Source organism: Lingula anatina, chromosome 10 (genome assembly GCF_051362555.1).
Source record: "Lingula anatina isolate TDL-2025a chromosome 10, LinAna3.0, whole genome shotgun sequence".
Lineage (NCBI taxonomy): Eukaryota > Metazoa > Brachiopoda > Lingulata > Lingulida > Lingulidae > Lingula > Lingula anatina.
This window is the reverse complement of record NC_141776.1, coordinates 11292838-11306925: the sequence shown is the minus strand read 5'-3', so window position 1 is coordinate 11306925 and position 14088 is coordinate 11292838. Positions and strand designations below refer to the sequence as shown.

At 36.1% G+C, this 14088-nt stretch overlaps 1 protein-coding gene across 1 annotated transcript; it reads left to right on the top strand.

Moving 5' to 3' along the window:
* Positions 1–7852: 7852 nt before the first annotated feature.
* Positions 7853–13631, top strand: LOC147759580 (uncharacterized). Its single transcript, XM_086997528.1, has 3 exons — positions 7853–9499; positions 9775–9875; positions 13626–13631. The coding sequence occupies exons 1-3, from the start codon at positions 8392–8394 to the stop codon at positions 13629–13631; spliced, it is 1215 nt and encodes a 404-aa protein (XP_086853654.1). The 5' UTR covers positions 7853–8391.
* The last annotated feature ends 457 nt before the right edge of the window (positions 13632–14088 follow it).

Sequence of the window (14088 nt, the reverse complement as noted above, 5' to 3'; positions counted from 1 at the left end):
ATTCGCTTATCGATCTAACAGAAATGTTGAAGATGCAGTTAATCTGTGCCTACACACTGTACTACAACACTTAGATAACAAAAACTCTTATGCAAGGATTTTATTTATTGACTACAGTTCAGCTTTTAACACAATTGTGCCAAAAAAACTATATTTGAAACTTTTAAACCATCTTAAGCTACCTGTTTTTATTTGTGACTGGATTTTAGACTTTCTTTTAGATAGAAGACAATCTGTTAAAGTCGGCTCATTTAGCTCAAAAATAACAGTCTTAAATACCGGTGCACCACAGGGATGCGTCCTTTCACCTTGTCTTTACTCCCTTTTTACTTACGATTGCACTAGTGTAAGCGATGGGACTTTTCTCATGAAATTTGCGGACGATACTACGCTGGTGGGGCTAGTCACTGATAATGACGAGAGTACATATAGAGAATCTGTTGAGTCGTTGTTAAGCTGGTGCGAGAGTAATGATCTTATCTTGAACGTAGCTAAAACCAAAGAAATGATAGTGGATTTTAGAAGGAATCAGAATGTAAAGGTACCACTCACCATTGGTAATGATGAAGTTAGTAGGGTAGAGGAATTTAAACTACTTGGTATACACCTTAACAGTAAATTGAATTGGAAAGATAACACCGTAAAGAGTGTAAAGAAGGCACGGCAAAGACTGTATTTTTTAAGATCGTTGAGAACTTTTACTGATAGTGTGCCTATTTTAGTCAATTTTTATAGGTGTGTAATTGAAAGCATTCTAGCGTACGGAATTATAATATGGTATAGCGGAACAGCTGGGGAGGAAAGGAAGAAATTAGCAAACGTTGTAAAAACTGCAAGCAGGATTATCGGACAAGATCTCCCCAAGCTGGATGATATTTTTAAGGACAGGATGGAGAAAAGAATTGTCAACACCATGAAAGACGCTTTCCATCCTGCATCCTCTCTTTTTACTTTTTTACCAAGCAACAGTAGACTTTTAACTTTTAAAGGCAGTAAACGCTTTTTAAACAGCTTTTATCCAAGTGCAGTGACGCATTTTAATTTGATCTCAAAGCTAAATTCTTAATTTATTTATTTATTATTTTATTATTTTACTCTGTATATTGCTCCAATGGAAAATGATTTCCGATTTTTATAATTGGCTAAATAAACTCTTATCTTATGCCTGTAAAACTGCATGAACAAAATTAATGGATGAAACATTTCCCATCCCCATGGACAGCAGACACACTGACATAACTCCCAATGGCAAAAAATATACTGTCATCAGACATTATTTCTTACCGGCATTACTTGAACATGTGCACCCCTCTGTTTGTAAACAAACCACTGCACCACTCACAGTCAGTAGCCCCCTCCGCCAGAGGTCTCACGACTGCACGGCATCTGTGCCTGGTCCTGAAAAAAAAAAACTGGCAGTAGTTTACACCCTAACCTGCTAGTTGATACCAAAATTAACCCTAGCAACACACAAAAAATGTCAGGAAAAAAGGAAAAAAGCACTAATTTTCTCTCACTGAACTACAGACGCCTGATTTAGTGGTTTCTGCCCTTCAAAAGTATTCTGTAGGAAACCAAATGAAATGCCAATGATCATGATTAATTCCACAGATCCAATGCAAATGCAGGGTTTAAGACATACAAAATTAATTGTTAATGTGGATTGGGGATTAGTAGGCCTATGTCCGACACATAACAGTGTATAATACAGTAGCTATTAAGGTAAAGACTACTGAGAGTTATATCATGCTTTAATAATATAATATCTTCGTAAAATCGCCCATTTGCGAGCTCGCTTTTTTTTTTTTTTTTTTTTTTTTTTTTTTTTTTTTTTTTTTTGTACTCGTTATATATAAAGGCGGTGCAATTCTAACGCTGTGTGTATATAGAGGTATGTTGGTTTGGATATAGATCCAGGCAGTCTAGAAATCAGATGTGTTTTATAGTTTTCGTTACAGACCAGTGTTAAATTGATTTCACAGGCGCTGACCGTGGGTACATGTAACAAAGTTTCAAAGAAAAATCTGAGAAAGAGCGAAAAAAAGGTGTGCTGAAGCATACATTCTTAAAGTCGAACGATGCTGTTAATGGCTGCAGTAAAGAAATCATTACCAAAACGACAAGTTGGCGAGGTATAAACACAGTGTTACCTTCAACCCCGTGTTTGAAGTCCAAATTAACACGAGTGTAATATGGTGTAGTGTTCTGGCAGGCCATGCAAGCAAAGGGGTTCAGTGTCCCCGTTTCCTTCGCTCCTTCTCATATTAAGCCGTTGTAAAGTTCTCGCAAGTCTTTAAAGATGGGTTCGGATAATAGTATAATCGGGCGTTATCATGGGCCACGTACTTCGGTTAGATATTTCGATTTCCGTGCAATCCAGCCAACGAGGAAGCAGCAGCATCTGTGAAATACGTCAAAGATTTCAGCAACACGAGATGCTGATTTCGCCATTAAGAAAATATTGCCCACAAAAATGCTGTAAGGGTTTTATTTTCTCTTAGCATGAAATGTAGATCATGCGATAACGCTTGTGCGGTTATTTTCAAGGTATAGCTTCTTAATCAGTGATTCCTGGTGGTGAGTGATGAAAAAGATCCAGAGATAATAGTTGAAGACGACGTAGGCGATTTAGTTTTGTTTATTTATTTATTTATTTATTTATTTATTTATTTATTTAAGTGACCTGTGCTCTAATGCAAGTAATACAGATACATTTTTTTTCTTTTTGCACCCAGCCCCAGTGAGCTTATAAGTCACTGTTTCATTTATAATACATAAAAACAATAAATAATGTATAATATAAATAGCAGTACTGTACATTCAACTAATATAAATGGAATATAATGGAAATATAAAACATTAATTTCATACAAGTATAAATAATAGAAAGCATATACAAACTAGGACGTTCAACATAAATTTTGTCTTCATCAGCCAATATCAAGTTGGAAAACAATGAAGTGTTGCAATAAAAAATCCCCCAAGGATTCAAAGGTTCAAAGGAAGGTTCAAAGTTTCGAAAGATGCCCCCCAAAATGTATGAAAATTTGTTTTATCACCATCGCTTATGTAACCACTGTTATCTTTACACTGAAGTGATAAAATAATTTTATATATATTTTTTAAACATTTAAAATTTATAATTTAAGCAATATTTATTCTAACCACTCAAAGAAAGCCATGTTTAAATGTTTTATCTTAAGAGGGTAAAACTTAACATGTTTTACCCTCTTAAGATGAACTTAATAATAATAATAATAATAATAATAATAATAATAATAACAAAAACAATTATTATTATTATTATCATTAGGCCTACAGCAATTCTCATCGCACTTCACACCAACAGTCAACGCGTACATGGGAAGTCTTTGAACATGCTGGGTTTTACAAAATCTGATGATAAGACCTGAATTAATAAGAAAATGAAACAATTATAAATAATCAAACACGTGGGTTTTTTTGTTTTTTTTTAAGATAGTGCCTAGAAAGGTCAAACTGCAACGTATTAAACAGGAAAAGAGCTTGCTTCATAGGATCCCAGATAGTTTAGAATAAAGATCCCAGATAGTTTAGAAAATTAAAATAACTACCAAGCACCAGATTTTGATTGCAACGAATTACTATTGAAATATACGTAATATGCCTAGGGTTATAGAGGCGTAGATTTCAAATTAACATTGGATGTGATGGTCATATGCAAACAAAGGGCTTCACTGTTTCCCACCTTTCCTTCGCTCCTTCTCATATTAAGCCGTTGTACAGTGCTCGTAGAAGACCGTCAAGATGGATTCAGATAACAAACTAGTCGGGCGTTATCATGGGCCATTAGGTGGAGACCACGTACTTCGGTTAGCTATTTCGAATTTCGTGCAATCAGCCAACGAGGAAGCAGCAGCATCTGTGAACTACGTCAAAGATTTCAATAACACGAGATTTTGATTTCGCCAATAAAACAATAATTGACATGCTGCCCACAAAAAGGAAAAAAAGGCTTGTTTTTTCGTTCAATTTTCTCTTAGTGTGAAACGCAGATCATGCGATAACGTGTGTGGGGCAATTTTCAAGGTATAAGTTGTAAATGTGCCAGACCTGGTCGTGACTGATGAAATAAATCTAGGCATCATAATTGAAGCCGACGTGGTGATATTACATAATATTTGTCTTCACCAGCGAATATCAAGTTGGAAATAGGTGAAGTGTTGCATAAAAACCACCCAAGAATTCAATGGTCGGAAGGTTTTTTTTATAAATATTTAAAATTTGCTTTTTAAACAATATTTTATTCTAATCTCTCAAAGAAGGTCACGTGGAAGATGAGTGTTTACTTTGCATGTTTTACCTTCTTAAGATAAAGTTTATAATAATAATAATAATAATAATAATAATAATAATAATAATAATAATTATTATTATTATTATTATTCTAATTTTCATCTTATTTCACAACAACAAAACTCTAAACAAACAGTCAACACGTACATGTATGCTCAGCATGAAGTGTTTGAACATGTAGGCTTTACATAATCTGATGATTAGACCTGAATTTATAAGGACATGAAACAATTTTAAAATAATCAAACACATGCTTTTCTTCGTCAGATAGTACCTAGAAAATTAAAACTGCAACGGATTAAACAGGAAAAAAAACTCGCTACATGTCAACTAGGATCCGAGATATGATCGTAGGTGTAAATAAAAATTACAAGTTGCTTTTCACTGGAAAGGCTTTTCTTTTTGTTTGGTCACGTTGAGTTGACTGCTCCGTGATTGGACCTCGTCTTATCTTCGCTTTTGATCATCATTATTTTTTATCATCTGGATCCATCACGTGCAGCACGCAAGATTGGAAATGTGGAATGGATTATTGTATAACAAGTTATTTAGCAGGTGTAATTATGTGTATCTTGTTGTGATTGCAACCAGCAATTTCAAGTAAATAGATTTGGGTAAATTTCCAATAAATAGCTGAGATTCTCCCCTCAAACTGCAAAGAAGGTCCACGCCACTGAGGGTTGAAGACGGACAGGTTGGTTTTCTGGAAGCTGGAGGCAAGGTAAAAGACAAGTTGATTTTTTCTCCGGTGTAAAGATTTTATATGCAAATTCCTAGCATTGATTTTTTTCTATCGTTAATTGCTTCTTTTAAGTTATATCAGGAATGTTTTAATGAAATATTTGCAACAGATTTGATAGTTATTCAGAACTTTTTAAAAGGCATATTTACGTTCGGTAAGATACAAGTAAGGGTAGACCGTCATAATTTTAATATCATTCAAAAAGTCTTGGGGGAAATGAGTTAAACAACTTGAGGAATCCTGGTTAAAGAAAAGTATGAATCCAAGTTCAGATTTGGCTGCTTTCGTAGATGTTGTTTATAAGTAAACAGTACTTACGATCAGCATAAATGTGCCCAAGTATTCAATATAGACAATAGTATATGGGACCATTCAGATCGAGAAGAGCAGGCTGCTAGCTAGGCCGCGACCTAAATATGGCGGACCTACATGAAAGGAAGACCGCTTAATCCTGTAATGGTCTCTCCGCCTCTCACCAGCCTCCCCACGCGTCGAATCTCGACCGGTTGAATTGAGCCGAGATTTAATTACTGTGCCCCTGTAGGGACGGCACGTGGAGAGGCGTGTGAGAGGCGGAGAGACCATTACAGGATTAAGCGGTCTTCCTTTCATGTAGGTCCGCCACATTTAGGACGCGGCCTAGCTAGCACTCGGCTCTTCTCGATCTGAATGGTCCCTAAATCATAGGGATCTTACTATAGGTTTTCAAAGTTCCCTCCATAAATACAGTGATGTACGGGGAATGAAGTTTACCAATTACCGCTATAAACTATGACTTCGCAAACTACAACTTTTCGACTCCCACATAAAATTGTAGTACCATTTTAAGTTTTCCAGGCAAAAATTTAAACACTGCACGTCAAGGTTTAAGTAGAAACACTCTTTCACAAAATTCCAAACTTGAAAATTACATCCAAAATAGCCAACAAGAGTGCCATGACGTGACTGTTAGGTGTATTGTGCTAGTACACGTGTAGCCAAGATGTCAGAAAAAATTATGGATGTATCGAAAGGTTTTGTAGATCTCCAAGTAAATTGGTGCGCTGGCGCTTACACATTCAAGGTCGTTTAACATAAATTGTGCCTCAAAAGAAACTTTTCAAGTTTATTTTGGCATATGCCAGTATTACAACAACATTGTAAATAAATGCTCTTTGTTGATTGTGCAACATAAATCTACTCATCCGTCTCTTGCTGCCGTATTCCTCACTATGTCACACATGAGTTCATTTCAATGAATTCACTGAATCCAGTATCTGTAAAGTTTATAGTTGCAGTAAATGTTGTGTGCAGGCTCTTTCAAAGTTTTTGTGAGAGAATACAGATAGAATGGTGCAAAGTGTGTATCGGCTTGTACATATGCCTGTATATTACGTATACAGGGAGGACGCTTAAGATACTGACAATAGTGGTCAGAAATACCTGAATGAACAGGAAACTGTTTCGATAGTTGAAAGGATTTTTGAATAAATAGGCCTAGTGATATGTGTTCCAGCACTGTTCAGTTATATTCCCAGAATTTCTTTGATTTAATCTAAAACCACATGTTATTTATTGTTTTTTATTAGTCAATGCAAAATTAGTAAATGCTGTTTATAGGACAGAAATTTAAAACCTAGGATAATTCCATATCATATACACAAATCAGATCAATGCCCTTCCCTTTTTCTATTTTTAGTATTTTTAATTGACCTGGAGGACTTTGTAATGGAAAAAGACGTTACGAGAGAAAAAATGGGAAAAATTCCCTTAGTTTCGGATTAAATCTCATTAACTAAGAATTGAAACACATTAACATACCCCTGGCACAACCCCGAAATACTAAAAAAATACTATGTGCATTACATTTCCTCACAACAGCAAATTAAGCCTCTTAAATGAAACAGCAGATCCAAACAAAAGTTTCACGCACCTTATATTCGTGAGGTTGACAAATCCATATTCGTATTTTGAGATGTCCTGAGATTTCGTTTATTCTTTCAACTGTGAAGTTTCTGAGCTTACGTAAAACAAGAAACCAAATCATCATATATTTTCACTGCTTTAGTTTTATTTTCTTAGATTAAGCATTGCATTTTGTTTTAATCCATCATTGTATAATGTGTTTGCGGCCATTTACATTGTCACCGGATGTTTTGGTGTATTTGCTGCAATAAACTTTGTAGAAGACATAACGCAGGACAGGAGAATCTTGAGATATGTTCGTCAAAACATCGAGTAGGAATTTAGTTCGTCTTACTTAAAACTCACAGGAAACATGTTATTTCGAGTTTTTTTTTTATTTTTTTTTTCTTTTTATTCAAAGACTAGAAATTTAGTTGTCAACTGAGCACGTTTTTACCCATGCTACTACTCACCACGCCTGTTATACTGGGAATCTTCAAAAAATAGCCTACTTGTGAAAGCTGGTAAGAGTTAATTATTACAATTGTGAGTCGGAAATGTCTAGCCTAGTTTAGAAGTAGACTTTGCTACATGTATATCAAACATATTCTACAACGAGAAACTGGCCAGCCTTTATCAAATAATCTTTCAGCAAATATGTATCTGAGTTTCACCTTGTCGCCCGATCGAAAGTGAAGTCTGTACTTCATACCTTCGTGGACAATGGGAACAATTAGATCGCATTTTAAACAGGTTGATCAGCAGATTTACAGATATGACCAAATATGGCCCACCCACTTAAAAGCAAGCCGCCTTATCCCCTAATGGTCTCCCTGCCTCCACACGCGCCGTCCTTGCAGGGGTCTAGCAAGTGAACCTCGGAGCCGAGATTTAATATGTTTAACGGCTCGTGTGTGTGGCCAAGAGACGCTCAGGATATCAAGCAGCTTGCTTTTAAGTGGGGTCGGCCATATTAAGTCCACAGATCAGTTAGTTCGAGAATCATCTGTTGTAAAAACGCTCCAAAGCGAACTGAGCACTCCCCCTCATGAATTACGGATAATAGGGCCCAGTGCGAGATATATGGACACGTGGCGGGTCCTATTCTTTGCAGAGCACTCGCTTTTGTGATCTTTTTGTTAAATATGAAATCGTTCAAATGGTCCTGGTTTACCAATCTATGGAGTCTGTCTGCTTCTTATCCACAAATAACCTTTACATTTTTAAAGCTCCAAAGAGAGGAGCGGTAAATATGGGTATAAAATCTCCATGATTAATCTTTATAGTGATTTAGATTTATTTGGCTTATTTTAAGCCACTTAACTTTCGTGCGCGGTTTATTTGAAGAGATACTAAGTTGAAGTATATCTAATTTAGGATCAGGTTAATTGAAACAAGAGGAAGATATAAGACCGAATAAATAGCGCACAATGCAGGGCGGTCAGCTTATCCTGTACATTTACTTTCTCTGCGCTGTAATTGGCCAACACAACCAGATATATGCTAGCAGAGAAAATCTTCAGGTTATGTCTTCGTCACCTCCAGTCACGAATACCAGTGGAATACCAGTGGAATGGCATCGCCAAACAGCGAATGCTTTGCGAATTGGCTCACGCACATCGACGTCTAGCCTGCCTATCAGTCTCGGAGAAAATTCCAAAGACAACCCTGCAATGGCACCAAACCCTTTGAATAACATAACAACGCCATCATTCCCCACACGCCAAGGTTTTTGCGTCAAGTATGAAGCCACAGATCTTCATTTTGACCAAATCTACATCTCGTGCTACTGCGATGAAATCTGTGGCATCTTTGGTGACTGCTGCTCCGTCGCTCAGTTGGAGTGCAAGAACGTCGCTGAAACAGCAAATCGCAGATCTCATAGGTCATCTACATCGCATACATTGGTCATAGGTCCAAATGACGTAGAATGCCGTTCACAAAGTTCGAAGGAATTCAATTCCCGTAAGCTGACAATGACCCGCAAGTACTCCTGGATGGTTGTATCCTGCCCAAGCAATTGGCCGAACAATACAATACGCGAGAGGTGCGAGAGGCCGTCAAAATCAATAATTGAAGCTGATACTCACTTTCCCGTTACCGATCCCAAATCTGAACTCACATTTCAGAATTCCTTTTGCGCCCGTTGCCATGGTTTGAGCCACTACATACCATGGTCAACATCTGTGGTGTGTTTATCGACAAATTTTGAAGCTTTTGCATCTATTTCCATTTTGACTGACGTTTTTAATGTAGTAAAGGAGGCTCCCGATTGCTTTCTTTATCACCACGAGCCAGAGGGATTCACTGGAAGGCCTTGTGTCGGCGGCAGGTTTAACAGACACGTGCTGGGTGCACAATGGTACGATGGTGCTCACTGTAACCCCATGTCACCTTATAAGGACCTGTGTGAAGACTCGAACTATTCCATAACCCGGATCATACCAAGCAGACACACCGTCACCTATGCCAAAAGCCATTTCTGCTGGCTCTGCAACTTTGAGAAGCCTCCAGTAGTTGTGGAGTGTCCTACTGATGGTGGGTATTTTATTATTACCATTTCTGACAATAAGCTGGTTGACGGATTAACCTTTTTTTCTCTATAACTTAATGTCTTTTCGCCTTTTTTTATAACCCGAATCGTTGATTCTGGTTTTGTAAGCATGAAAAAGTACGATTTTAAATCTAGACTTGAGAATGCCATGTCAAAGCTGTTTAAAAACATGTCTATAGCCTGTATTATGCTCAGCATCTAAATGTATATATTTAAGTTTGAAAGGAGACAACTGCCTGATTGACATATTTCATTGTAGTCGATTTGAACGCAAGAGGATTCTCACCTTTGGGTTTCTACGCATATATTGATCCACATAAACAAGATTCAACTAAACCCTGCCAGCCAAACGATAACTTGGTGAGTAACTTTACGATTGCTATACAATTAACTGCTATACACATAACATAAAGGTTGCAGTCAATCAAGTTTGTTAGAATTATAAACCAAGCGGTGTTTTGCTGTGATTAAGTCCAACACTATGCATTGATTAGACATAAATCAGTGACGTTTCCTAGATATATGAGCATTGTATCTAACTGCAATTCTTTCCTTCAGATCGCTTGCCCTGGAAGGAGAGGTGGAGACGACTGTCCGACACCGTTTTCTCATCTTTTCAATGCGGTATATACTCTTACCATTGCATTAAGATTTCCTTCAAGTGTTGATGTTTTCCAGGCATCAACCAAATGTGAATCGTTTGCTCGTTATGATTTGGTCGACGATATAGAAACAATACGCCTTCTTGAATTACATGTCATCCAGTGGAATATTTACAGACATAAGCGGCCTGAATGTGCTTTGTTGAATACCACATCTCTCTCCGGTGAACAGACCAAAGAATTCACCAACAGCACCATATTTCAAATCTCCATACCGCTTATGCTTAGTGAATATGTTAGAAGTTACAATGAAGGACTCCGTAAGTTGTTCGAACTTGAGGACAAGATTGCTGCAAACAAGCCAGCCATTGTGTACAATGGGACAGATGTGCCGATATACGTTATCCGAGATAACCACTGGCGAAAATGTCTCTCAAATAACCCCACTGGACAGGGCAACTCGCCTGCAACAGGCATTTTTTCACATTCCCCCAAGCCGGCTTCGGCGACCACGAAAGCTGCGATGTGTTCGGGATGGTTTTCCATCTTCTCAGTCGCGATACTGCCACTAGTTCTTTCGTGGCCACATATGTAAATGCCTGCACTGTTTGGCTTATAGTGTGGCATAGGTGATATTGTATAACATATTTTTGCGTGTCATAAGGAAAATTTTGAATTCGGTTTAAACAGTCCATTATACTCATTATACTCATAATCTATTATCATAATCTTACTTTTGTGAAACATACCCACACAGCAATTCCATTAATACATTTTTAATTAAATCCATAGAAATACCACTGCATTTTAAATATCGAAAAACATTAATCTAATGATTGAAACCAGGTATCACATTGTGGGGTTACTTTACCGTGGGTCATTGAGGACAATTTGGTGATTATTAGGTCATGTTGTATTTCAATAATGGTAGAATGTCTAGTAATAGAGTTTCGGACTTTCGGTCATTTTAATTCTGTCATGCGACAAATATTGTTCTCATCAAGTTACTTCAGTCAATCGGCACTATGAACTAGTTGATTATTTGTTGTCAATGTGACTGTAAATACAAGGTTTATAAGGTTACCTGTACCAGCTTCACGCGCAGGACGCTTATAGTATCCAAGACAAAGTGTAGAGGTTTGTTATAGTCTTTTTTGTTGAATATTAGTCTTCTGTACTGCTATAATTGTGTAAGACTAATTTTGATTTTTTTTTTTTTTTTTAGCATTTTTTAAAAATGCTACTTTTTTCGAGTTCATTTCATTACTATTGCGCACATTGACTCTCATAGTATAGTCATATGGCTCACATTGAAGTTACAGCACAAAACTGTTTTATTATTAACTGGTTTATGCCGCGTGGATACCATGGCAGTAGGGTAGGGTAAATAATAACTTTAAAAAAATATAGAGAGAAACAGGTGATTATAGAGGCATATCGGTCAAAAAGTCCTTTGTGCTTATGATGTGGCTTATGTCAAGTTTAGATTATACTCCTTCACATTCATACATGCATATATCATCCGCCACTTTTAATTCTTGCATCCCACAGATAAGTGCCGCTTCATTAGTTACCTGATTGTATTATTAATCCGACTTTATTCTATGAGATTTACCCTACCCTAATGACAGTCTGATATCTTGCTATTTGAAACTATTTTATTGTGTGCTATTTTCACGTTGTGATTTCACGTCATTTCCTCTAGTGTATAAATGGCATATTGTTATTATCATTGTTTTCAGCCACACACGTTTTGCCGCCATTGCATGCCAGCTGGTATTTGTGGATCGTCAGCACAAAGGAAAGAGCAAAATTGTTTACTATTTGCATCATTCAACTAATAATATTTGAGTATAATATTTGAGTATTAGCAGCACGACTACTGACCGCAGCACGACTACTGACCAAAACCCCTCTCAGATCAAACAATTTTATTCGAACTACATTGGCTTCCTGTACGACAGAGAATTGTTTTTAAATTACTGTTGTTTTTTTTTTTTAAATCACCAGAGGTGAATGCCCCTCATATTTTAACTCGGTGCTACATCCAAGTACACCCAGTCTCACCAGGTCTACCAGATCCACCTCCACTCCTCGTTTTATCAGAAATGAAAAAAAAAAAAAACCTACGGCCACAGGGCATTTTCAGTTTCAGCACCAATTTTATGGAATCAATTACCCTCACACATTCGGACTACTGATAGTATTTATGTTTGCACAGTATTTTAATTAATATTTTCTCATTTTATCAGAAAAAAAGTTTTATTGTTCAGACCATTACTATTTTAACCAGCATTAATTATTTTAATTATTTTTTTTTAACCTTAGCATTTATTATATATATAATTAGTTGTAATCCTGATAATTTTACCTGTAAACAGCACTGAGACGGTAGTGTAGTGCAGTTTTAAGAAATAAATATTATTATTATTATTATTATTATTATTATTATTATTATTATTATAAAGTCGCTGTTTTGAAACCTGGCGGAAATCTAGCTAAATTATTATTATTATTGGTTTTGTTGACATTCTACAACTGTCTAAATTTATAAAGTGTTATATTGTGTGTAATTATCTCAACATTTTATATTCGGAACGCAAAATCGATTCATTTGTTGTAGAGTGCAACAAGGGTCTAATTTTGAGGAAATCACTTTTGTTTTCGAAAAAAAAAATGCGTTAGGGATTGGTATGAAAAGTGAAAAAATTAAAAAGTAAAACGAAATCATCGTTGTTTTTATTCAATGAAAAGGCCAGATGGTGGAATGGCCGATCGTTAACCAGCTTAACAATTTGCCGAGCCTTATTTTAGTCTATATTTATGTATTCCCAATAAACAGTTTGTGTTGTACGTGTTGCTTATTTGTTTCTGTTTTGATTATTTATGATAATATATTCTCAAGTGGATCGCAAGTGTCACTGGTTTTATCCAGCCACGCCATGATTATTATCTGTACTTTACCAGGAAAAGATAGCTCTTGAATCTGCTTTTTAATCACCATATAGAAGACGACTTAACTATGCGATTTATCGTATATAGCAAAAAAAAATTATATAGCCTATTATTTATATGTCTAAAGGCCGGACCCAAACTAAACAAACACCCAGAATTGCGCGTTTCAATAACTAATACGAGCTTATGAATTGAGAACACGTAAAGTTTAGGTGTGATAGGACTATAGTTCTACATGTATAACCACATTTACAGTAATTTTAGCAGTACATGCATTCTTTTTACGGTATAATCGTATAGAATTCTGCACGGATAAATGTTCTCGTATGCTATGAGGTGTCATAAATACATAAATTCCTTTTTTACGGTTTCTAATATCTTAGTTTTTCGATCAACCTCCTTTTATGTTTCGTATGTGAATTTTAGCAAGTCCTCTTCTTTACAATACATACTTAATCCATTCAATTTAAAAATAATTTTAAACTGTGCATATAACGTTAATCTGAACATGTAATCTTATTTAGAATTTTTTTATATATACATTTTTTTTTAGGTGTGAGAGAAAAAAGTCAGGGCGGTCATATTTTCTCTATATAAATTAGAAAAATGGTCTCATCCGGACTCGCATTCCTGGCGATGGGACGCGCATTTTTTAGTAACTGTAGACCCACGTTAAATACCTGTAAAGCTTGTCCTATCTCCGTTTGAAAGAATCCAAAAGTCACATTTTCTATATCCAAGCATACTGCAAATCTATTTTCAATTGTCGATTTAGACCCTAAAATCGATTAAACCCATCAAATAAAAGTAATTAAGGTACAAAATGCCGACACTTCCTAGACATTAAAGACATAGTACTTTTTTTAATAAAATGCTATAAAACATCGAATTTAAGTGAAACAACGGATCAGAAATTGTACACGAGTGGGAAAATTGCTGAATTTTTTAAAAGGGAAATACGAGTTGTCGGGAAACACTAAAAGCAACAAAGATCATCAGATATACTAGTAGAACAG

Coding starts and splice junctions, on each gene's coding strand:
- LOC147759580 (XM_086997528.1), top strand. CDS start 8,392: ATGCAGGGCGGTCAGCTTATCCTGTACATTTACTTTCTCTGCGCTGTA. Junction 9,500..9,774: donor TGTGGAGTGTCCTACTGATG/GTGGGTATTTTA, acceptor ATTTCATTGTAG/TCGATTTGAACGCAAGAGGA.